This window comes from Watersipora subatra, chromosome 2 (genome assembly GCF_963576615.1).
Source record: "Watersipora subatra chromosome 2, tzWatSuba1.1, whole genome shotgun sequence".
In the NCBI taxonomy this organism is placed as follows: domain Eukaryota; kingdom Metazoa; phylum Bryozoa; class Gymnolaemata; order Cheilostomatida; family Watersiporidae; genus Watersipora; species Watersipora subatra.
In genome coordinates, this window is record NC_088709.1 from 41,066,737 (window position 1) to 41,094,280 (window position 27,544).

The following is a 27,544-nucleotide window of genomic DNA, read 5'->3' on the forward strand; positions in this document are numbered from 1 at the left end:
TATTATTGGTTATTCTAATAATATCAGTGCATTTTACTTCTAATATTGCATTTCTCCTATTGCAGGGGAAGAAATAAACATCATCTTTTCCTTTCATTAGTGCTGTTTGTTGTACATAATAACACCCAGTACATTACAGCTACCATTGCAGTTATCCTATTGCACTTCAGTGCCATTTGACTGCTAATATTGCATTTCTCAGCATCAGTACCCTTTTTTTCCAATGTCACTTTGGTCGTGGGCTGTATGACAGGGAATTTTTTGTGTAATATTTTTGATAAATATTCATTTGAAAGATAGTAGCATTCTGGAGAATCATTTGAAAAGAACGAGGATGACAACAGGTTTCCTGTTTGTTTGAGCTTTGACATGTTTGATTCACGGTTTTTATGAAGAAGTTACCAAAGCGTGAAACCTGATGGCTCAAACTGAAAGTTAACTTTTGCCTTCAGACATAAATTTTCATCTTTATCAGTATGTCACATGATGAAACTCACGCCTTTTGGTTCAAGTTTGTTAGCTTCGACTGAATTCGTACAAAAGTTTACCGAAACACTTTTTGAATTTCATTGTTCCATCTTTTTTAAATAATTTCAGTGGCTTTCTCCCCACTCTTTATATTCGAATTTATTAAAGACATGCTTACAAAACTAGGTTTTCTTTATTAACTATATGCACCATCCAATTGCAAGTACATCTCTAATGAACCTGCAGAATACATCAGTATATTCAAAAAGGATAGATAGATTTATACATGTATACCAAAATACATGTAGAGGCTGTTATTGTTACTTGACTATATTAAGGCTTCTGGGTGATATAAGATGCATACAGAAAGATGAACATCTTTTAAATTTAGTCACCCATAAAATCCCTTCTTGCTAAATGCTTTACACCTGATACTTGATTTTGACAATATTGGCACATTTCAATATTTGTCTTTGAACTTACACTTCATGTTTGTATTGTTACGCAAGTTAGGCATATTTGGGTTGAGGACTCCGAAAATCTAATAATCTCCAATAATCTGTTCCAATAATCTCACAAGCTGCCAACTTGTGTTACAGGTGAATATTGTGGTAGCTTGGATCACCGCAGTACTCGGAGAAGAGACATGGAGACTCATAATAGAGATAAGTCCTTTCAGTGTGCGATGTGCAGTACCAGTTTTACCTGTCATAGTCATCTAACGATTCACATGAGGACTCATACTAGAGAAAAACCGTTACAATGCGAGATGTGTAGTAGTAGCTTTTCTCACCTCAGTAATCTGACAGGACATATGAGAACTCATACTGGAGAAAATCCATTCCAATGCAAGATTTGTAGTAGTAGCTTTGCTCTACGTAGTGGTCTAACAAGACACATGAGGATTCACACTGGAGAAAAACCATTTCAATGCAAGATTTGCAATAGTGCCTTTTTCGAGCGCAGTCACTTGAAAATTCACATGAGAACTCATACTGAAGAGAAGCCATTTCAGTGTAAGATGTGCAGTAGTAGGTACCCTGATCATAGTCAACTAACAAGACACATGAGGACTCATACTGGAGAAAAACCGTTCGATTGCGAGATGTGTAGTAGAAGCTTTTCTCAGCGCAGTAATCTAAGAGGACACATGAGGATTCACACTGGAGAAAAGCCATTTCAATGCAAGATTTGCAGTAGCAGGTTCGCTCATCGCAATACTCTAACAAATCACATAAGGACTCATACTGGAGAAAAGCCATTCCAATGCAAGATTTGTAGTAATAGTTTTGCTCTACGTAATGGTCTAACAAGACACATGAGGATTCACACTGGAGAAAAACCATTTCAATGCAAGATTTGCAGTAGTAGCTTTTTTCAGCGCAGTTCTCTAACAAGTCACATGTCAAACCATACTGGAGAAAAGCCATTCCAATGCAAGATTTGTAGTAGTAGCTTTGCTCTACGCAGTGGTCTGACAAGACACATGAGGATTCACATTGGAGAAAAACCATTTCAATGCAAGATTTGCAGTCAAAGCTTTTCTCAGCGCAGTTCTCTAACAAGTCACATGTCGAACCATACGGGAGAAAAGCCATTCCAATGCAAGATTTGTAGTAGTAGCTTTGCTCTACGCAGTGGTCTAACAAGACATATGAGGATTCACATTGCAGATAAACCATTCCAATGCAAGATTTGCAGTAGTAGCTTTTTTCAACGCAGTTCTCTAACAAGTCAAATGTCGAACCATACTGGAGAAAAGCCATTCCAATGCAGGATTTGTAGTAGTAGCTTTGCTCTACGCAGTGGTCTAACAAGACATATGAGGATTCACATTGGAGATAAACCATTCCAATGCAAGATTTGCAGTCGTAGCTTTTTTCAACGCAGTTCTCTAACAAGTCACATGTCGAGTCATACTGGAGAAAAGCCGTTCCAATGCAAGATTTGTAGTAGTAGCTTTGCTCTACGCAGTGGTCTAACAAGACACATGAGGATTCACACTAGAGAAAAACCATTTCAATGCAAGATTTGCAATATTTAGTGGCTTTTTCGAGCGCAGTCATTTGAAAATTCACATAAGGACTCATACTGGAGAAAAGCCATTTCAGTGTAACATGTGCAGTAGTAGGTTCGCTGATCATAGTCATCTAACAAGTCACATGAGGACTCATACTGGAGAAAAACCATTTGAATGTGAGATTTGCAGTAGTAGATCTGCGCAGAGCAGTCATCTAACAGGACACATGAGGAATCATACTGGAGAAAAACCGTTCCAATGCAAGATTTGCAGTAGCAGGTTTGCTCATCGTAGTTATCTAACAACTCACATGAAGACTCATACTGGTGATAAACCATTCCGATGCAAGATTTGTAGTAGTAGCTTTACTTTGCGTGGAAGTCTAACAAGACATATGAAGACATACAATAGAGAGAAGTCATTTTAATGTAAGATGTGCAGTGCTAGGTTTACTAGTTTTAGTAGTCTAGCAAGACAATGAGGACTCATACTGTAGTAAAAGGTTCCCCATGCAAGATTTGCAGAAGCAGTATTGCTCAAAGCTGTCATTTAGCACGACGCACGACTTAGAGTTTAAAGAAGCCATTTTATTGTACGTGTAATGCTCTTTTGTCATGTGTTCACATTTTTTGCACATTTGATGATGGTCAAATTAATTATGTGTAAAATATATTGAATGTCCATATATATAAATAACTCTGTGTTCGTGTGCATGTCTCTGTGTCCAGTTCCAGCAAAAAAGGTTTCAAGAAGAAAAATCCGCTGCGCCCTAAATTTGAAATCGGAACCTTCAGTTCTGCAGACAGGAATGCTATCCGATAAGCCAATCAGCTACATTGCTGTACAATGGAATATTTATGGTCACACTCATTACACCTGCCAATGTTTAATGGCTTCACGCTTGACATTCTAGCTAGTGTTATGCTTGAAGCCATACCAAGCAAAAAATATGTGCCCACACATGAGCAGAAAGGCTTGAACTCACATGGCCAGCAAGACTCTTGCAATCAGTATAAAGCTGTAGTAGGCACGACAGCCATTACTGTATGAATTACACAGAAATAAACACAGCACACAGAAATAAACACAGTTAATAAAAATATACAAACGCTTTCATTTAAATGTTAAAATGGTAAATGTTGGATATGTGGAATAAAAATAAATTTTCGTTACAAAAAGTCTTTTTATTACACATGCACTGCCAGGCACTCAACTGGTACGTGATTAAAATAAGATGTACAATAAATGACAAGCTTTGGTTTTGTCTGGTTGAACCTTGGCAGGCTTTTGTTCGTACGTACTTGAGCGGATTCTTCTGACGTCGTAAGCATCTGATTGGTTGCTTTTGTTCATGAATATTTTTACCAAGGTTTTTCACCTTTTAACCTTAAACATGATATTTCACACAACAGCTAAGGTTTCTTATTGCATTCATTTGAAATATTCCTTAATTCTGTAGTTGAAATCCAGCCTTATGGTGTATCTTGTTGGCCTGCTTAAAGGTTGGCCTGAGTACTGACCAAACCCGTGTCATCAACCTGATCGACTGATTTTATTTTAGCCAAGCTGATCAAGTGGTCCTTTGGAATATTGCTCTATGGTTTTTATTATTGGCCAATAGGTATTATAAACAAGGATAGATGCTTTCAGTTGGAATCTTTGTAATTATCCGAATATTTGCAAATTTTACATTGACAAATTAGTTTGAAGAGTCGATCGCAACGGTGACTCAGAATATGTACGAAGAAGACGGTTTAGTTCATTTAGATTCCTGTGACAGAGATATTGAGGTCAACCAGTTTGATGATGATTATTCAAAGAGCTCTTCAGACTCAGATGATCCAGAACTTTATATAATAGAACTTCTACATGTCATTGGCAGCACTAGAAGTAATAATAGCAGTATCCAGTATGTGTGAGTGATCAGTTATTGAAGCAGTTGGTAAGTAACCCTAATATGTTTTTTAGCAATGTCATGTGCTGCACCCAAGCTTTGTTTTGCTGATTTCTCCAAAGATCAACATATTTTCTTCTACTTGTAATTGTTTTACCAGCAAGTTCTTTGTCATCTGGTTGTAGTATTCTATGTTGCAATGCATGTCTTCCTTTTCCTAGTTGTATCCCTAGTTGTTGGTGCTCCACAAAGGGCCAGAGGTTCAAGCAACATTGAGAAGATCGAGGCAGGGGATCCGGGATGGGGAGGCAAACTGTACGTGACAGCCTGCCATACAGTTTTATGCTGATGTGGGCTGTAGTGAGGTCACAGCAAGTGGTTGAGGATGACAGCTATAAGCTTGCTGATAGTGTCCGGGATTTCACAGTGCGACAGACTGGTCCTACAACCAGGTACTGTTCGATAATAATAAATTGAAAATGAAACTATGATGAAACTTTATTGCATGACCTAAACTAACGCATGTTTAGCTGCAAAATGTTGAATCAAATAATTGATGATGACTTGTATGACATGAGTTTTTGGCGCTACCATTCAGTAAATCTCTCGTCTGGCTCAATAATGATGAGAATTGAATCCTCTTTTCATCTCTTTAGTCTTCATGCATACTCAGTATACTCAAGTTGCATGTTGGTCATGTAAGTTATTTGGTCATTTGGTCATGTTGGTCATTTAAGTTACCCTTTCCAAGGGTAATTTAAAGATGTAATCAAACTTTAACAATTACTGCCTTCAAGTACTTTGCTATTATGTCTTCCATATCTAATGTAAAGTTTCTCCAAAACCATGTTTTTTATTACCATTTGCTCTACAGCCCTTTTCTCTACATCCATTTTCCTACACTCATGTTCTCCATATCCATTTCCCTAATGCGTGTTTTTTATAGCCATATTTTCTTTAACAGATGATCTCTATAGCCGTTTTCTGTAAGGAGTTGTTCTCTATATCCATGTTTTGTATAGCATTGTTTCTATAATCGTGTTCTATGTTCTGTACGGTCATGTCCTCTACTACCGTGTTTTCTATTGCCATGTTCTCTTTAACCATGCACTCTTCAACTAAGGTTTCTATAACTCGGTTCTTCATAACAATTTTCTCTATTGCCATGTTCCTAAAAACAAGTTTTGTACAGCCACATTCTCTATAACTATGTTCTATATAACCATGTTCTTAATAGCCATGTTCTGTATAACAGTGTTCTTTCTAAGCATGTTTTCTATCAGCATATTTTGCTCCCTGCTCTCTATAACCATACTATCTGTAGTCTGGTTCTTTATAACTACAACATCTACAGCTCTCTCCTGTATTATCATATTGTCTATAAACTCCTTCAACTCCTTGTCTACTAGATCTATTTCCTCTATAACCATATCCATTACAGCCATGTTCTTTATCACTATGACCCTATAAATATGTTCTATATATCTGTTTTCTCTATATTCATGTTCTTTGTAGCAATTTACTTTATATCAATGGTACAGCCATCTGTAAAAATGTTCTCCAAAACTTTGTCCTTCCATAACCATGTTATCTATGGCTGTGGTATCTGTAACCATGTTCTCCGAAACCTTGTTCTTCCATAACCATGTTACATTATCTATAGCTCCACTATCTGTAACCATGTTCTCCATAACCTTGTTCCCCCATAACCATGTTATCTATAGCTGTGTTATCTGTAACTATGTTCTCCATAACCTTGTTCTCCCATAACCATGTTATCTATAGCTGTGCTATCTGTAACCATGTTCTCCATAACCTTGTTCTTCCATAGCCATGTTCTCTATAACCATTTTTTCTGTAACCTTCCACTCCATAGCCATGTTCTCTATTACCATGTTTTTATTGTCATGTTCCCTTTACCCATTTCTCTTTAGTCAATATATGTATGTCTGTGTTCTCTATATACATTGTACATGTTCTCTATATTGAAATGATACAAAATTGAGGTCCGCAGTCTGTTGTATTTGATTTTTTACTTTGTGACACAGTATACATTAAAGATATATGCATGTATGCCTATAAAAATGTATGACCGTTAAATGAGAGCAGATAACTCTGGTTTTGGAGGTTGAAGTAGCTCTATTGATTTTTAGTGTCCTTTTATATGAGGCCAATGCAAAAAGACGAAGAATCTATATGTAATCAGATGTTCTGAGTTTTTAGTCTTTACTATAGTAGGAGCTGTGACCCCTGTCATTGTGTAGCCGTGGATAGTTGTTGGGAAAAAATGTACTACATGAGATTCCACCTCAGACAATCAGCAGAGTAGCCAAACATGCTATCATTTACAGCATTGACTGACCACCTTGTTGAAAAATCGATCATTACCTAACCTCCAACCTCTAACCCTGTCTGCGGAGAATGGATGGACAGACAGTTATGATAGTAAGTGTATTTTTGTTCTACTTTATTTTAGACATATATAATAGTTTTTGTTTTTTCTCAGAAGCATAAACCTTACTGGTTCAAAAAAAAAAGTTTCATTTGACCTTGAAGCTTTGCGTTTCCAATGATGTAAACCCCCACAGGATAGGTGACAGCTATCATATGGGCGGGGTTTAATGATTGAGCTCTGTTTGGATTGTGCTAGCCGGGATTTTGGGTCTAACACAGTTCTCATGGGGCGGTTGCGTTGCCATGTTAGGTTTTTGGGCATAGGTTTTTATTTCAGATATGCGTCGATTGCGTATAACAAACCATGAATCAGCAAACCTTGATTTTCTACAGTGTAAGGGTAATACCTAACCACAAAATAAATCCATGGAAAATAAAACATTTTAAATTACCCATTTTTATCAATTTTGAAAATTTTAGGTAGTCGTAGCATATGCTCAAAGTTAAATATGATTTACCCTCACTACTGAAGCACCTGGCCCTCTATATCGCACAGATTTTTAGAAAGTTAATGCAGCAATTTTTTTCCACTCGCACTGTCCCAAAGGATTAAAAACTGCTACTGTCATACCTATTTTTAAAAATAAAGGTAGCAGAATCCTGCCAACTAACTACCGCCCAATCTCTCTGACGTGTTTTATCAAAAACCACAGAACACATAGCAGCACATTTCATTTGTAACCTTCTGGACTCCATTGATTTTTCCACGATTGCCAACATGGTTTTCGCTCCAAAAGCTGTGAAAGCTAGCTAATCCTTACAACACATGACCTTATTGACTCCTTTGATGCTGGTATCCATAAAGATGCAGCTATTCTTGATTTTTCTAAGGCCTTTGACAAAGTATCCCATAACAAATTTATATTCAAACTCAGGCAAACCAAAGTGGATAGCTCAATTATTGCCTGGGTCGAGAACTGGTTAAAAGACCGCACACAGACTATTTTTTATAAATGAAACATACTCCAAACTATGTCTGGTCTGGTGTGCCCCAGGGATCTGTTTTAGACCCCATCCTTTTCCTGATTTTTATATAAGATAGGCCAACAGCCATAAAGACCTCTAAACTCAGACTTCTTGCTGATGATGCTCTCCTATACTCACAGTTTGAGTCAACTAATGACTGTGCAAACCTCCAATCATACCTTGATTCTATCACAGACTGGACTGATAAATAGCAAATAGAGTTTAACATCACTAAATGTGAGACAACTTCTTTTGTAAAGTCCCAGGAATGTAGCTTTTTTCACAAATAGTACTTAATGAAAGGCCAACAGCTAACATTTGTTACTCACTTTAAAGCACATAAATTACATAATTTTTTATTATATATTTCAATACATCAGAGTCTTGACCTTCGAATGAGCCTATATTCAATACACAAAGAATAATGGAACTATGAAAAACAGGGTGTCAAAAGTATATCCTTCAATAAAAAAAACACTTGGTTGCTGTTCCCAAAATGTGATGTCATAATTATTATTTAGCCTTAGGTCGTCGATTCCTTTCACTGCCATTGAGGCTGCGCTTTTCTGTGACAATCGGTGCTGTTAAACTCAGAGAGCGCTAATAATAAACTAGGATTCTAGATAATCAACAATGTCCGAGGATCGTGCTAACGCCCGACCAATACAGACACATATTCTGGGTTAATTAATTATGCTTCAATAAATATACTGTCGTTGATAAAGGTAATGAAATCACATCAATGAAATTGTGACCTGCAGTGTCGTGGCCATAGGACCATATGTCAATTGCACTTTCGCGAGATCACGCAATGCTTGAAATTATTTAGTCTCAGTTGTGCCCCTCAACATCACAATAAAAAGAGAGGGTTAGTGCATAATGTCATCGAAAAACATAGTATGGTGCTTGGAATTTGAGTTATTTATTATTATAGAATTAATCTGTACGTGGAGAGCTAATGACACTGGTTCCTTTGTCATTTTCATTGGTTCTCTGGAGTTGTCCTACCTTCGCCTGCCACTAGCATCATTATCGTAGTTGATAAATATAAGCGGTAAGCAATAAGATAAGTGGTAAAAGCACACAACACCGAATATGAAAATTGTGATGTCATAATTTTCGATCCTTTACCATTGAAGATTTTTGCGGTAGAGCTCTAGGGAAATCTTATAAACACCAACCAATGTTTGTCTCACCATGTCAAACCATGGCCATTTGAAAGCAAAGATATTGAAAAACATGAATAGGCTGAAACAGTACTTATGTAATTAATGTGCTTTAAATACCTTGGAGTTATTATTGACAACAAACTCAACTTCAACTAACACATAGGGTGTATTTCCATATAGGGTGGAGGTTAAAGTTGGGTTTGTTGTTAATAATAACTCCAAGGTATTTAAAGCACATTAATTACATAAGTACTGGTTCAGCTTATTCATGTTTTTCAATATCTTGGCTTCCAAATGAGCCATTGTTTGACATGGTGAGACAGACATTGGTTGGCGTTTATACGATTTCCCCAGAGCTTTACCGCAAAAATCTTCAATGGTAAAGGATCGAAAATTGTGACGTCACAATTTTCAAGTTCGGTGTTGCGTGCTCTTACCGCTTATTTTACACACTTACACACTTATTATACAAAAGTCTTTATCCACCCTATACATGCTGATGAGGTCCTTAAGAAGGCGCTCACTCAAAACAAAAACCTTTTTTTTAGAACCATCTGCTGCTAATTCTGGAGTATGCCTTAACTGTCTGGTCCGCATTTTTATCAAAGCCCATTTTTTATTTTTCCTATTCTCTCTCTCTCGAGTCAGTGAATAGAAAGCTTTTAGGTGGGCGTTTAACCTGAAAGATTGACTTGCAACAAAATTCACATTACTTGTTTGGTATCAAAAGATTCACCATGTCTTACTCTGTTGTGTTGTTAGGGCCAAATATGTGGAAATGTGATTACAAGCTCTTAAAAGCTCAAAAGCGAAAGCCGCCGTAGATGGGAATCTCTTTATTTCGATGACGTAGCCACGAAATTTGGTTATCGTCTTGTCACGTATGTTCTCACGTGAATTGAAAGGCCAATACAAAGCTCAATATAAAACTTATCGCAGTACTAGTTTATGACAAACACTTCGGGTTTTACCGAAGACCCCGTATCAAATATAGATGCTCGCTACTTTACAGTTTTGTTTCGGCATTATTCAATCGTCAAGTCGTATTCTGATCACGTGATCCAATACTTCGCAAATAATTTTTGCAGCACCTTTCAATTATCACCGGTAACCAACAGGCTCGTCATGATTATCAGACAATTATATGTACTCTTTCAAGCTAAGGCTAAAAAATTAAACGAATTTTTATAGTAAGTTATAAGATATCACTGCTAAAAGTGACAGCATTATGGTGACGATAAAACAGACGCGTAAGAACAATAGAAATAGTTTTATTGAATGCGTGAAGTATATTTGTGAAAATATTTCGACGAATAAGGTTGCATGAAAGTGTAAACAGAAACCATCTCTCACAACTACAACACATTTGAGCCGTTTTGGAAAGGGAATCCAAACTACGGCTGTTTCGTGTGGCTGCGATTTTCTATTCGTTTTTGAGCTTTTAAGAGCTTGTAATCACCATTCCACATATTTTGCACCTACAATACAACAGAATAAGACATGGTGATTCTTTTCATATCAAATCACGGTAATGTGAATTTTGATGCGAGTCAACCTTTAAAGTTGCTCACTCAAAACTAAAACCTTATCTTTTAGAACCATCTGCCGCCAATTCTGGAGTATGCCTCAACTGTCTGGCCCCCATTTGTATCAAAGCCCATTTTTTATTTTTCCTATTCACACTCTCGAATCAGTGAATAGAAAGCTTTTAGGTGGGCGTTTAACCTTACCAAAAATGACATGATTTCTGGCCTCATGTCTGAGTAGGCAAGGGCCACTCTTGCAGAGCGTCAAAAAACTTAAGAGCAAAACCTAAAACATAAAATCGTTACTGAAGAAATTGCAATCCCTTTAGATTTTTACTTTAATGCTCACTTGCACTAAACGTTATAGATATCTAAAAATTTGCGAGCCTTTTTGTTGTTAGGTATGGCACCATGCATACTAAAGAAGAATTCGAGAAGATAGAAGTAGATTTCTGAAGTATTTACATATTCCAAGTGTAGTACATGATGCAACATCAACTGGGTAGCTATGAGTTCACTGTATGAGGGGTATTTACCAAGTTGCTGCTTGTTCACATAGATAGCACATTCATCCGCAACAATGGTGAGAGATGGTCCAAATTTATAAAAAATAAAAGAGTTGACTATGTATTTCATATGTGTGAGTGCAGTTGATTTAAAGTCACAAGCTTTGACAGGCCCAAACTTATCTCAGGACGAGTAGGGGCCTGCCAAAGCTAATTAATCACTAGGTAATAGTAACCTGGTTATCTTATGGTATTCAAATCACCACCAAAGCAGGGATCGCTAAACATTATGGAAATGTTTACTTTTCCATATCCATTTCCATGAACATAAATATTTCCATAATTTTATAGAAATGGATATGGAAATTTTATTTTAGAAGCGTGGAAATGTTATGGAAATAAAATAATATGGAAATGAATTATGGAAATGTTATGGAAAAGGAAATAATATGGGTATAAATTACAGAAATGTTGTGGAAATAGAAATAATATCGAAATTAATTATGGAAATGGTATGGAAATGGAAATATAATGGAAATGAAATAGGGAAATGTTATGGAAATGAAAATAATATGGAAATGAATTATGGAAATGTTATGGAAATAGAAATAATATAGAAATAATATGGAAATGAATTATGGAAATGTTACGGAAATGGAAATAATATAGAAATGAATTATGGAAATGTTATAGAAATGGAAATAATATAGAAATAATATGCAAATGATTTATGGAAATGTTATGGAAATGGAAATAATATGGAAATGAATTATGGAAATGGAAATTGTGCCATACACGTAATCCCTGCACCAAAGACAGTAAAATCATTGCTAATCAGAAATGTTTATTGGTATACCTTGCAAAATATGCCAAATGGCACAATCAGCCTACCGGTACAGTGTAGAGCAATTTAGAAGCAGTGTGAAGTTGGGCAGACCAATGGGGGCAATTCCAAGTCAATTCTAATAATGTTTTCAGATTTGTTCAGTATTTTAAACTAGATTTGAATCAACTTACCTCCTTGTTAGTAAGGGTGTAGAGTCTGTGAGGTTTTATTCTCAGAGACAGATGTAGGTATAAGAAAGCCTTCAATACTTCTTCCTCTAAAAAAGAGTATAGTTTATCACATCAGGCATGTGAAAATTTGTGTCGGTGTTAGAGCTTTTAGATTATAGTATACATATGGACTATGTTCACTGATATTTCGATTGAGTTTAGTATGGCCTATTCCATAGCCAAACAATTGATGCTGTGAATACCAAAAAGCTTGAAGAAACAAAAATTGTGAGGGTATATCGGGGTTTGGGTATTGTGTGGTACAAGAGGTTTTTGTTTTGTTGTGAAACAACTAAAATCATGCAGATGTAACCTCTAGTATGTTGTTTTGACACAAACAGTGGTTCAATCAAAAAGACTTTGGTGGCCATAACTTGATGCAATACATAGTATAACACAACCACATACCATGACCAGGTAGTAAGTTTCGAATGAAGCTTTTGATGACTTTTGCCTGGGGAAGTAGCTTGCATCTCTCGTCCAATTGGATAGACAGGGCAGACAGCTTTTTCTGATTGTGAAACCAATGTCCAGGATAGGAATGTTCAGGGATGCATCAAATGCTTTAATCACTTCTATCCACTCCTGAGGGAGCTGAAATAATCCATAATCATACATATACTTTATGCAAAAAGATATGATAAATCACAAGAGCTAATTGAGATTGAGGCGGCCAATTGAAATTGATAGGAATTTTTAATGTAACCTTTGAAATTGCAACAGCAGATCACAGTAAGGCAGGGCAGCCAAAAACACCCGAACATGGGGCACAACTCCTACAGGCTGTGTAACGCATGTGTATGTTAATATTATTTAGTAAGAAGGTATAGGGGAAAATGGGAGAATACGGACATGTTTTACCCCAATGACAACAACTTATATGAACTTTATACCCAGAGATCCGACATTAATCATGCAGTTTTATCATAAATACATATATTGCTTGCTAATTGGGATTTTCTGACAAATAATTATTTTTCTAGTGATGACAAATTATGATTTGCACCAGTGGTCTGTCTTCCCCCACATAGTGGAGTAATATGGACATGGGAATTCATGTGTTGGAAGATTGAAATTTCAGAAAAAATTTGTATCGCGTTTTCATACTATATTTTGCAATAACTAATTATAACAAGGGAATAAAATGGTGCTTAGCATATCACATGTATTGATTGAATTTCAATCACATATTTTAGTGTCATTCTTCATCTCACATTGTATGTAGCAAACTGAAATGGGAATGTTATTCCTACCAATTGTCGATTGGTGTTTCCGTTCCTAATTGGCGGAGGAAGCATCATGGTCAGCTGCTCGCTATCGACGTATTTACAATCTTTTATTTTGGGATTAGTGAATCTTCCATTGACAAGTCTATAGAAATCACTTCTAATTCATCCTCAGTCACCTCCACAACTTCGCCAACATAAAATATTGATGTCTTCTTCTGTGGGAAAACAATTAGGGCAAACCTCCCAACCGACGCATGGTCATCTAGCTCTTCATCGGGCTCTTCAGAATCGGATGAAACTGGGGTAACAGTGCTATCTTCGCTCTCGTCGTCACTAGGTGGGTCAAGTCGGCATTTGGCTCTCAGTATTTTTGTCACCACTAGCCCAGACGTAGAAGGTTGGTCATTGACAAATTCATCCACAGGCCTAGTAGAAACATCCTCAGGTTTTTGAGGTGTTGTCATAAGTATTGTAGTTTTTACCCTTCTCCTTCCGGTAGAGCCAGTTTTTCTTGGGGGTGCTTTGGGTAGCGGTGAAAGTATCTCTACTGGGTTTGAGGGAGCACTCTCTGGGTTTGGCCGATCAGTCACGTAGCAAGACAAAATCTTCATCATCAAATATCTCACGATTGAAAGGTGAAATTCCTGTTGCCATAAAACCATTAGTAATATTAGAAGGTGTCATATATATATAGTACTTTATTGGCAATAATTTCATTTCACAAATAGAAATGTTTTTCAAATTAGGCCATACAACAATAGTAAAACTAGAAAAAGAGAAAAAAAGCAACAGTTAGCCATTAAAATTGAATAAATAGTCTGACAAATAGTGTTTAAAATGCCTTTCTCTGCTAAGAGAACGGATATTTGGTGGAAGATTGTTAAAGCAGCTGGCAATGACATTTTCAAAATGATTGTTAGTGATTGTATGCAATTTGTTCATATCACGTAAGTTGAAATGAGTTAAGAACCTGTAATTGTCATGTAAAAAACGAGGACACAAACCATGAAAAATCTTGAAACATTGAATTTAAGTAAAATAAATATTTAGCATAGGCAGAGTAAGAAGACGCAGAGATTTGGAAAGATCATTTGTTGGAATAATATATGCAGGCATATGATGTAAATTTGCAATGAGTCGAAATGCTCTTTTTTGCAACAAAAATAAATCCTTAGTGACATATCTTGGAGCTAGATTATAATAAATATGGATACCATAAATAATATGGCAAAATATAAACTGATAATAAAATGCAATAGCAGATTTTGAGTTCATGTATGGCCTGCAAAACTGGAGCGGAGTCAATGACTTCGTGACCTTACTACAAACAGTGTCGACATGATTATTCCAAGAGAGTCGATCTGTCACAACAAATCCTAACAATTTTGTTTCATGTCTACAAGTGATGGATTGACTGTTAAACTTGGGAGTAAAGCTGTTTCGAAGGTTTTCATCAGTATTATAAAGAAGAAAGTGTGATTTTTGTAAATTGATTGTAATATGATTTGTTGTACACCAGTTGCTGATAATTTTCATGATGAGATTGCAGTTCATCTCAAGAAGTTGCACATCTTTGTGATAACTAACAAAAACAGTATCATCGGCGTAGGCAAAGCCTTTTGGAATAAGTCTAAGAAGATCATTTATATATATTAAAAATAATACTGGTGCAATAAGTGACCCCTGTGGAACACCAACATTTATATCTAGTATCAATGATTCCTTGTCATTCATGACGACCTTTTGGCGCCTTTTGTGAAAATAGGATTGAAGTATTTGCAACGATTTATTTTTAAAACCAGCAAGTTTTAGTTTATGATATAATATTTTGTGATTGACACAGTCAAAAGCTTTGCTGAAATCCAAAAACATCAAGCAAATCTTCTCACCTCTGGTTTTCAAATCCAAACAATCTGAGATTAGTTTATAAACAGCATCAGTGCATGAATGATTTTTTCTGAAACCACACTGATAAGGATGTAAAATATTAATTTTGGACAAATGAGAGTAGATGTGAATATTTAAGTGCTTTTCAAAAACTTTAGATAAAATAGGGAGTACTGAAATAGGGCGGAAATTTGATGGGTTGCTATTATCCCCTCCTTTAAACAATGGAGTAACTCGTGCATGTTTCCATGCTGAAGGAAAATAGCCATCAATCAAAATTCTGTTAAACATATCAGTGATAATAGGTACAATGAATGGAAGAGTTACTTTTATCATTTTTACAGAAATATTGTCTATGCCTGAGGCTTTGGAATTAGGAATGTTACTGATGTATTTTACAATATCATGAGGAGTAAATTTGGGAAACTCATTAAGTGTGGTCTTCAACTCGGTGTTTTGACAAGACAAATAGGGATTGGATGACGGTAAAATTGAATTTGAAAGTTTACTTGCAATAGACACAAAATGTGAGTTAAGTTCTGAAGCTGACAAACAAGTGTCACAGCTTTGAGGTTTTTTATTTTTCACATTCAAAGCTTGCCAAAGCTGACGCGTATCACCAAGCTTTGACTGTAGACACAAGTTCATCATTTTTTTTTTTTCTTTTAATGAGATTTGTGACAAAATTGCGCTGCTTTTTGTAAGCAGTCCAATCTTTGGAGTTTTTCAGTTTTTCTCTCAACTTTATATTTTGTTGTACCTCTTTGTCAAGCCAGATAGGTAAAGATTCTGACTTGACTTTTCTAGTTTTAAGAGGTGCCAACTCATTGACAGCCGTAGAAAACTTTTGATTAAATAAGTTAATCATGTCATTAGTGTTCTTTTTAATCAAAATATCATTCCAACTGATGAAGGAAAACTTATTTGAAATATTATCAGGAACAAATCTGGAGTAATCTCTATAAGTGATTTTTCGAGGAAAAGATTTATGTGCAACACCAATTTTTCTCACAATAAATACTAAATTATGATCACTCATAGACAATTTAAGTACTCCAGAAAACTTGGCGTGATGAAAGAAATTTGTATACACATGATCAATTAATGTCGAGGAGTTTACAGTTACTCTTGTGGGTTCGCCAATCAGCTGTTTTAAAGACAGCGGATTACATATTTTCCTTTTCCAATTGGAACTTTCTTTTGTGTTCAACAAATTGATATTGAAATCACCTAGTATCAAAATTTCTTCAGTGTTGCTGTAACACTCTTTCACGAAGTCTGAAAATTTTGTTATCCAATCTACTGTAGAATTTGGAGGTCTATAAACAAAAGACACTATGTAAGGTCTCGAAATAACTGGAATGATTTTAATGGAAAGACAATCAGCAGCAATTTCGTTAATAGCAAATTCCAAACACTTGAAATTAATGGAGTTGTGAATATAGCATAATAAGCCACCGCCCTGGTTATAGTTCCTATCATTTCTTATCATATTATAACCAGAAATTTTAAAGTAATCATCTCTGTGTCTAGCTCCAAGAAATGTCTCAGAAAAACAAATAACTTTAAATTTATACTTAAAAATCAAATACTTAACTTCATCCATTTTGGAAGATAAACCTCTTATATTTAAATGAGCAATGGAAAAGCAGTGTCATGGCTTTCATATATCCTTTCCCGCTACACTCTGTTACTTTATACATGGAGAAGGTTTTACCTGGATTAGTGAGCATCCAGGAGTCAAGAAAAGTATTATAAAACTTGAATGGGCCAACTACACTGACATCGAGTGGTTCAAGTCTATGGCTACAATGTGGTGGGAAAGTCAAAACCGTTAGATTATTATCTCTTGCGAGCTGCGCCACTTCAATGGACAAATGGCTAGAATGATTGTCTAATATTAAGTTTCTGCTTTTTTTTAGACCCAGAAAAATGGCTGATGAAATGTGTCAGAACGTCTGGGAAGAGATCAATATTCATCTAGCCGCTAGGGTTTGCAAATCTCTTAGAACCAACTGGTGTGCCGACCAGCATAGTGTCTTTGAGATATACTCTTGGGAAGATGTATGCTGGTGGTAAGCTCTGTCCCGACGCACTGATGCACGACACCATTGTTGTTGTCATACCACGCTCGTCACTGGTTATCTGCCCAAGCTGTTTGACACCTTTTTGCGCTAACACTTTTTGGACTGTAGAGTTCCCCGTCTCATCTAAATTGTAGATAGAGTCAGGGGTAAATTTATAATTTTTCATAACATTCTCTAGGTTATCGAAAAACTCTGTTACTGTGGTTCGGTTAAACGCAGATGCTCTCCCAAAGTTAGTTGGTTCTGGTGAGCAAAGACTCACGGAGCTGTTGCGTGTTCTAAAACTTTCCAACCAATCATTCCCTGCCATTTTTTTAACGCGCCATGCTTCAGGAATGTTTGCTTTCTTAAAGCACATAAATTACATAATTTTTTTATTATATATTTCAATACATCAGAGTCTTGGCTTTCGAATGGGCCTATATTCAATGCACAAAGAATAATAGAACTATGAAAAACGGGGTGTCAAAAGTACGTCCTGCAAAAAACAAACACTTGGTTTAGGTACTCAAAATGTGGCTTCTTAATTCTCATTTAGCCTTAGGTCGTCGATCCCTTTCGCTGCCATTGAGGCTGCCTTGTTCTGTGACAATCGGTGCTGTTAAACTCGGAGAGCGCTAATAATAAACTAAGATTCTAGATAATCAACAATGTCCGCGATTGTGCTCACGCCCGACCAATACAAACACATGTTCTGGGTTAATTAATTATGCTTCAATAAATGTACTGTCTTTGATAAAGGTAATAAAATCACATCGATTAAATTATGACCTGTGGTTGCGTGGCTCTAGGACTAAATGTCAATCGCGCTTTCGCGAGATCACGCAATGCTTGAAATTAATTAGTCTCAGTCGTCACCCTTAACATCGCATTAAAAATAAAGAGCTAGTGCATAATATCATCGGAAAAATATAGTATGGTTCTTGGAGTCTGAGGTACTTATCATAGAAATAATATGTACATGGAGAACTAATGACACTAATTCCTTTGTCATCTTCATTCGTTCTCTGGAGTTGTCCTACCTTCGCCTGCCACTAGCGTCATTATCGTCACCTTTGTAGTTGATAAATAAGCGGTAAGAGCACACAACAACGAATATGAGAATTGTGACGTCACAATTTTTGAGACAATGCCAGTAAACTTTTTTACGCGGTAGAGCTATGGGGAAATCCTATAAACACCAACCAATGTCTGTCTCACCATGGAAAACAATAGCTCATTCGAAAGCCAAGACTCTGATGTATGGAAATATACAATAAAAAAATTATGTAATCTATGTGCTTTAAGGTTTGTAGCATAGCTGTACGCCAACTGTCTTGTTTTAGTCAGACTAAATCCATGGAACATTTTAGAACAGTCCAAAATGTAGCTTAACAGTTTCCAATCTTCTTCCATTGAAAATATAGCTTTACGTCCCAAGCTGGACTTTTGAACTACATCAGCTCTAGAATACCTCAGTAAGGTAGTGCGTGGTATTCCATACTTTACAGCAGCTTCTCACCAACTCAGACCATCTTTCATATCAGTTATAGCTGATTGAAGTCTCTCTGACGTAAACGATGATCGCTTGGTCTTTCTCTTGTAATTTCTTGGCATGTCAGCTTATTTAAAATCTGGATACATCTACAAACTGAGTATATGAGTGTCTGAAACTTGTCAAAATACATTGAAACGATGAAACCGATTGCTAAATTGCTTATACCCAACATCATACTCGACAGGTACAAATTAGGGTATTATGGACCGTCGGTCCATTTTACCCCATTTATGAGGGCCCCATATGACCCCCATAAGCTGTAGACTCAATGAAACTCAAATTATTATAAAAGTTTGAGATTTGTCAGTTCATTCTTAGAGTCTCATATTCTTTTCACTGAGCACTAAAGGGGTTTATCAAGCAAAATTGAACATTCCAAATAGCACCAAAGTTATCACTGACATTAGCACCTTAAAATATATACTTTTAAATGAGAAAACTTTAATATACTTACAGTGTCAAGTATAATTGAGTGAGATATTCTAAAGGCACATGGAAGCAGGTGAAGAAGGAAGTCTTTTAAAGTAACAAAGAGAGAAAGTTGACTCGGCAAAATATCTAGCCAATCAATAAGTGGTCCATATTACCCAATGGTCCATATTACCCCACTCTCCCCTACTATTACTTATTTCCCATGGTTGCGGATGAATGGTATCAATCCTGATACAACACTGCACTGGCTGTCAGTTAGTGAAAAGGAGGATTCCCGTTTAATTCAAATATACGTGCATGTACATTATCCGCTTACATAATGCTGGTCTTTGAGGGACGACCAGTGACCGAGCTACCTATATCAAATGTATTACTACCTAAGCACAAAATAGAAACATAGATGGACTTTCCTACAAAATAGTCTAACTAACTAAGGGTCTAAATTGGCCAACAATTTACTCCTGATTACTGTTTATTTTTGGCCTTCGTCATACTGTCTCTAAAAGTTGGCTCATGGAATGGTTGTTACAACTGCCACTGCAATAATGTATGGACTAGGTCAATGTATGTCTACTATCATGATGTAAACCTTTGGGTTAATTGCTTCATATGATTGCTACTATTGATTCATGGCTGAAATATTGATGATCAAAATCAAGATCACAAAACAGAAAGAAGAGCAGATAACATAGATAAATTCTCTTAAAATCAGAAAAAGGAAAGAACCCACATTTTTTGATAAGTAGTTATACTAGACAGGTAATCACTTGGTAATCGCTCTATTGCCCTCACACAGTGTTGAACCCAGTGTTATAAAGCCACAGTAAAATTCAGTGTTTGTAATTTCCTCTGTAATGACCTTTATCCACTAAGAGGTGAAATGTTAATATATCAGTATATGCAGTAAGGAAAAGCGAAAGGAACGGCGCAAAGTCGGAACCTTGGGTTGAAAGTAATAGTTCTTACAGTACAACTGTTCAGTTGGCTGATCACTTGTAAAATGGCCTTGTTAATACTTTGAACTTTCAACAAGATTAAGTTTCACACCTGTCACTAATTAACACACCTATGCAATGCACAAAGGAAGCCTAAAGATTAAAATAAACTCATGTAATACTGTGCCTGGCTTTGTAAAATAACAAAAACCCCAAATAACTTTTGTAAAAATCTACAACATACATAATTCTATCCACCACAGCTAAAACGTTCGATAGAAATCCTTTTTGATACTAAAAACATATATTTGGCATTCTTCATTGAATAATAAAAACAGCTTTTATTCAGCTTACTACATACAGTGTATGTAGGCCTCTGGTATTACATAATACACTGGGTGTGTTGCTGTTCATATTCTCATTTCTCACTTTAGATGGTTTATATCACCTTGAAATATTTGATTTACCACCTGGAGTTGACAAACATAGGTGACATGAGTTTTGAGGTGTTATATTGAAACATAAACTCAATCCGGCACCTAAATTAGCATTTATCACATTGGTTTGCCACATTATGATTTACAGTGTGCTGTATTTATTGGATTAAGTACCTCTTTCCTCTAGATTTATTAGATTATGTATCTCTTTCTTCTGTATTGATTGGATTCTTTACCTCTTTCTTCTGTATTGATTAGATTATTTACCTCTTTCTTCTGTATTGATTAGATTATTTACCTCTTTCCTCTGTATTTATTTGATTATTTACCTCTTTCCTCTGTATTTATTTGATTATTGATGCCTGGATTGATCCAATCAACATCATGTAAGTTTGGCTCATCATTCTGATTTTATCATTTGCCATTTTTAAGTTTTTAAGCCATTTTTTTTCTTAAGTAAATATTGGCCAGTTTTGTTTATATTTCTTAGAGAAATACTGAGCCGGTAGTTTCACCAAATTAGGGTGCATCACGTTTATTCATCATTGATTCATTCATCTACAAATGTTGTCCTTTTTGGGTTTTAAACAAATCAGTCTAACAAATTACTTTGTGAATATCCACACTCATGTTTGCCACAAATGTCTATACTAATTAAAATCCGACTTTAATAAATGTAAAAAATTGAATAATTGAAAAATATATTTTGGTAAGTAAAAAAACCGAATTTTTGTCATCAAAAAAGTCTGGTCACGAACTGCTTTTTCTTAGCTCCAAGTTAATCAAAGTTAAACATAAAAAACAACAAACTTACAGAAGAAGTACACTTCAGAAATATTTTTTACCTAAATATCAAAATGCTTGTTGGATTTACGTAGGCAATTGTAATAATAGCTTTCAAATCTTTGAAGCAAGATAAGTCATTAGCTGCGCCTAACATGACATGCTAGTACCCATTATGTAGTAGTTAACTTTTACTAGTTACCTGTTGATAAGTTTGACTGTTCTTGAAAAGCTCTCTACCCACATCACATGCGGTATTTGGCAAACTCACTCATTGTTTATCCATACTTTTCATTGCTTAATTTTACTTTAAAAAATCCAAACAAATCCAAAAGTCCAAAAATCTAAAAATTCCAAAATATATTTTATATGATGGAGCTGCTATAGGCTGCTTTCATCTGCTTGTAGATCAAACATGTTGGAGCTAGGCTGCTTTCATCTGCTTGTAGATCAAACATGTTGGAGCTAGGCTGCTTTCATCTGCTTGTAGATCAAACATGTTGGAGCTAGGCTGCTTTCATCTGCTTGTAGATCAAACATGTTAGAGCTAGGCTGCTTTCATCTGCTTGTAGATCAAACATGTTGGAGCTAGGCTGCTTTCATCTGCTTGTAGATCAAACATGTTGGAGCTAGGCTGCTTTCATCTGCTTGTAGATCAAACATGTTGGAGCTAGGCTGCTTTCATCTGCTTGTAGATCAAACATGTTGGAGCTAGGCTGCTTTCATCTGCTTGTAGATCAAACATGTTGGAGCTAGGCTGCTTTCATCTGCTTGTAGATCAAACATGTTGGAGCTAGGCTGCTTTCATCTGCTTGTAGATCAAACATGTTGGAGCTAGGCTGCTTTCATCTGCTTGTAGATCAAACATCGTCATGAATCCTCGTTTGCTAAATTAGGACGAACGGTGTTAAGTTTTGATGTCGTCATTCATAGCCTTCATTTTGTTTCAAGCAAGTTTTTATGGGTAATAAATCATGCAACTAACAACTAAATGCAACCTGCCCCATGTATTTGGTGATGTAGATAAAAACACAGAAAAACTCAAAACCAAAGATGGGAAGATAATTTTTATAATAATTTCAACAGTTTGACTCCAACTAATCACCATCAATAATCCTCAAATCAATCTGATTATCAAGACTATCTTATTGTAATAACACTATTTTAATGCTTGCTATAAGAAGCTAGTCCTCCTTGATTCCTGTGGTCTAGGAAACTAATTTTCACTCAGTGTACTTTTATGTTTTTTTCTTATTTAGATAGACTTTCCATTTAACCTCTGTCATGAAAACTGTGTTAGTAAAATCAGACCCATAAGCAGAAGATCTGAGTGACAGTCTCTATCTAACAGGTTAGTTGGAGAATTCTACCAAACTATGTGGGTTATAAAGATTCTTGCTCTTAAGAATCTTTGAAATATGTACTCTTGTCTTCCATACCCATTCTTCCTTAGTCATGCCATGTTATTTGTACCCATTTCCTATTTATCAATGTTCTCTGTAGCCATACTTACTTTGTAATTTTCTCTATTTGTATTTCTTCTTTAGCCATGTTCTCTACAAACATGTATGTTATTATTTCCTTCATTATTATTATTCTGCCGTGTCTACTATAGCTGTGTCTTCTATGGACATATCTGACATCGCTCTGTCTGCTATAACCATTTCTGCTATAACCTTGGTGTATTGTAACTACATACTATTCTATTGTGATGCTTTAATCAGCTTAAAGTACTGTTTAGCCTGGCCCTTTTGTGTAGCTCCACTAAATCAGTGTTTGTAAGTAGTAAATTATCAAAACTTTATGTTGTAGATATTGAGCTTAAAGTGAAACCTGATTATTTATCAGTCAACAATTACAGTAATGAAGGTAATTAATTATGCAGCAGGATTTTTCTCTTTGTAACCATCACAACTTGTGTATATCAATATACCCTAACACCTTTAATTGAACGCCACCTTTATTTGAACGCCGCTTTTATTTGAAGTAGTAGTTGGCATATAGAATAGCTTCTTAAACAATTCTCTCCGAATGAACTCTCATCTTTATTGTAGTTGCAGAAGGGAGAACAGAAACTGATGATGGCGCTGACAATCTCTACCCAATTGCTTACTTTTTAGGCTTGCCCTCACGTCTAGTCTAAGTATATGTATAACAGTGTTTGCAGGTAATAAATTATCAATACAATATATCGTAGATATTGAGGTTAAAGTAGAACCCAGTGGTTCATCAATCAATGCAAATAGTGGTGAAGGTAATTATTTGGGATTATGTACCCGTGACAATATATTAGTCTTCTTTTAGTCTTGAGCAAAACTGCTGCATTGAGCTCTCCGCAACACAGCCTCTTCAGTGTAAGATGTGCAGTAGTAGGTTTGCTAATCATAGTAATCCAATATGTCACATGACTGTCACATGATGACTCATAGTAAATACTCAAGCCGCTGTCGTCATTCTTATCAGCTCATTGTATTTTGACCAGGCCGGCCAAATGTTCTATAATCTTTATGATTGGCTGATAAGCATAAATCTAACCACTAATATCGGAGGACACAAAAAATAAAAACACTTTCAGTTGGAACTAAGAAGGGCAAACACCCTAGGCGATATTATCGGCTGCGTCATGAGGAGCGCAGAAATATCGTTGGCGTGTGCCTAAACAGACTCGAACGATTCACAAATAAAACAACATGGGCACCTAACTCCTAACGTGGGCACGCTCACAAACTGCTAATAAAATTCCGTATCATTCAGAGCCGTATCCTCCTATAATGCAGCTACTGTCTTGGCAGCAAAAATTTTTGAAGCTCAAATTTCCGGAATTCACATCATTTTTGCTTGATTTTAACCCCTTGGCTAGGGAAATGACCAAAATGTTATTTGTCGGTTGCTTGGGGAAACGACATATATGACACACGGTTGCAGGGAGCATAGATTAACAGACCATGATTGAACAGATGATAGCCGTAGAAAACATTGCTATTGAGAACATGCAAAAACTATTGAAAATAGATGCACAGAACTTGGCAATAGAAAACTTTGTTTTAGAGAACAGAGCTATAGAGAACATGGATATAGAAAAAATGGCTATATAGAATATATTTATATTGCAAGGTTATAGAGAAAAATGGCCATAGTGGGTTTGGTTATAGAGGAAATAGATCTAGTAAACAAGTTGATGGAAAACCTGTTAATCCCACGAACGAGCGGAGCGAAGTTTGAGAGTTTTTTATGATAAATGCATGTGCACACAACTTACGAAAATTATTCATCAACAAAGTCCACAACCCTTGTTTCAAAAACTCATCAACAAATTTAACCATCGTTTTGTAGAGTCGTTAAAGTATAATAACGATAAAAAACACAAATAAGCCTATTTAAATATGTTACCAAGACTTTGTAAATTGTCGACAGTATCTTAAAACTTACTCATCTGATCGGATTATACACATATAAACAGATTAATTTGACCAAAAATCGCCACCAAATGCTTGAAAAGCTTGGTTTGATAAAAGTTAAGACCGGTCTACGACACGCCAACAAAGCCGTGCAACAGATAGTAGAACTATTTAGCAGTGTGCATTTCCTGAGAAAACTGCGTTCATTTCACCAGTCTATGGCATTGTTTACTTGTAATCGAATTTATTCGAACGTTTCTGTAAAAAAAGTAGACCGTTTGAGGCGTAGACTGATTTAAAGGTACGAAATTGTGGTACACAGTTTATCAGCCTATGGTTTTTGTCCATTCACCGAAGGTTTCATTAAATTATTTAAAACGTTAGCCGAAATTCTTTACAACTTATGTACAAGCTAGGGCCTAACTACAATGCCCCTTTATGACGAGAAACTTTTTTTTATTTTGCTGCAGTTTGTAGAACACTTCCAGACGCGTGAACGCTCGTACTTGCTTTCTGTTAAAGATCGCTATCAAAACCATTCTACATTCAACACAACCAACTTTCAAACTGTGTATAGTGCACAGTAGCTTTCCATTTTACTTCTAATTTTGCATTTCAGAGTTATAATAAACATATTTCCTTATTTTTGTTAAGGAATCTCATCAAAAAATTTAACCATCGATTAGTAGAGTCGTTAAAGTATAATAACGATACAAAACACAGATAAGCCTATTTAAATATGTTACCAAGTCTTTGTAACTTTCAAACTGTGTATAGTACACAGTAGCTTGCCATTTTACTTCTAATTTTGCATTTCAGAGTTACAATAAACATATTTCCTTGTTGTTGTTGTTAAATTACATACATTACCGTAGGTTAGGCCTACAGCTTTAATTAATATTCCCACGACCAAACACAGGCGAAGCGATTCTATACTATACTACTATACTATACAGACTATACTCTCCCAATTCCTGCTGACAACTACTTTTTCAACAACCAGCACTGCCATTTCTTTTTTCCGTTATCACTTATTCCATTATCAGGTCGTGGGCTGTATGACAAGGGAATTTCTAGTAAAGTAGAAAACTGTAGATGTAATGGTTAAAAACAAAATAGGTATATACAACAAGACTATAGATAACAGGGTTATAGAGAACAGGGTGAGAGAAAATATGGTGAGAAAAATATGCTTTGGGAGAACATGGTTACACAGGACATGGTTATTAAAAATGTGGTTATGTAGAACAAGGTTATAGAGAATGTGGCTATACAGAACTTGTTTCTGTTAGAACTTGTTTCTGGAAGCATGGCAATGGAAAAAAATGAAGAATCAGGTATGAGAACCAGGTTATGAAAAACTTTGTTACAGAAAACATGACAATAGAGACCACGGTAATGGAGAACATGGTTGTTGAGAACATGTTAATGGAGCATATGGCCATACATAGCGTGTTTATAGAGAACATAGTTATAAAGAACACGATAATAGAGACATTGCTATACAGGATATAGACATAGAAAACATCACCTTAAAGAAAATCGCTATAAAGATCATAGTTATAGAAAATATGGGTATAAAGAACACAGCTGTTAAGAAAATAGATATAGAGAACATCGCTGTAGAAAAAAGGGCTGTAGAGCAAATGGCAATAAAGAACATAGTTTTGGAAAAACTTTGCATTAAATATGGAAGACATAATAGCAAATTACTTAAAGGCAGTAATTGTTCAAGTTTGGTAGCACCTAACTTACCAGTGGAAAGAAGGCTGCCACTAGAATTATCTGGCTGCGCGTCCTATGTGGCTTACAAAACTGTTGGTTTGTTGTTGAATAGAAATATCAGAGCTCGTAAAGAAACAAGCAGGAAGGAAATGGACTGCTGTATATAAAATCTAAAACTTTGCATTAACCATGACAGACAATCAGTTTTTACGAGTGAAATCTACTTAAATATAATACCCTAGCCTTCTACAAGAGAACATGGTCATTGAAAAATTTGTATTTTGAACATGTAGCTCAATGATTCCCTTATCTCTTCATCCGTAATCTTACCAGAAATAACAGTGAAAGCCCGTTTCAGCAAGCCTATAGCAGATATATGTTCTTATTTATATACAGTTGATATACAATATATATTTATTGTGTATAAATCTCAGCGTTTGTCTGTCTGTCTTTCGTGTGTCCATTTATAGTGATGAAGTTTTAAGAACAAAAAATTTGCTTTCCGCTGGATTCGAACTGAGAACCTCCAGGTTTGCAGATAGGCATTCAAAACCATAAAACTGTGCCCATCTGGCTATGGCAGTAAATGGCTGCTACCATCCATATTCATTATTTCAGTTAAAACACTCGCACTGAAAGCGCTTTGGAAAATACTAGTACGCTTGATCATGACGCTTATCATTAGCCAGCCTTCACACAATGCTTTTATTATAGTGATTATTTTATTACCCGTTCAATGCCGGGTAGTCTTTAGTATATATATATATATATATATATATATATATATATATATATTTCGGCGTAGATATACCCTGCTGCATACTTACATGATAAAACAATGCAACTTGAGTATACTGGGGTGCACATGATGATTAAAGATATGAGGGGTGGATACGACTCTCCTCATGACTGAGCCAGAGGTGAGTTTTACTGAATGGCAATTTTTCAAAACTCATGTCATTCAAGTCAGCATCAATTAATTGATACAACATTTTGCAGCTTTATTTTTCATGTGCACCCAAGTATACTCAAGTT

At 35.8% G+C, this 27,544-nt stretch overlaps 2 protein-coding genes across 3 annotated transcripts in view; one reads left to right on the plus strand and one right to left on the minus strand.

Annotated features, from left to right (window-relative positions):
* Positions 1-2,644, plus strand: part of LOC137387865 (zinc finger protein 345-like) — a 33,684-nt gene extending 31,040 nt beyond the window's left edge. Inside the window, exon 7 of the mRNA XM_068074380.1 lies at positions 1,068-2,644. Within this exon, the coding sequence (XP_067930481.1) occupies positions 1,068-2,512 (1,445 nt within the window). The 3' untranslated portion in view covers positions 2,513-2,644. The remainder of the gene's footprint in view (positions 1-1,067) is intronic.
* LOC137387868 (zinc finger protein 26-like) overlaps positions 1-27,544 on the minus strand; it is a 126,429-nt gene that overhangs the window by 94,889 nt on the left and 3,996 nt on the right. Inside the window, exons 5-6 of one of the 2 annotated variants that reach the window (XM_068074384.1) lie at positions 22,900-22,942; positions 18,813-18,892 (exon numbers count right to left, since the gene is read on the minus strand). The exons of the other annotated variant lie outside the window; for it this stretch is intronic. Of the exons in view, the coding sequence (XP_067930485.1) occupies positions 18,886-18,892; positions 22,900-22,942 (50 nt within the window). The 3' untranslated portion in view covers positions 18,813-18,885. Of the gene's footprint in view, positions 1-18,812; positions 18,893-22,899; positions 22,943-27,544 lie in introns of those variants that run through there. 2 annotated transcript variants of the gene reach the window in all.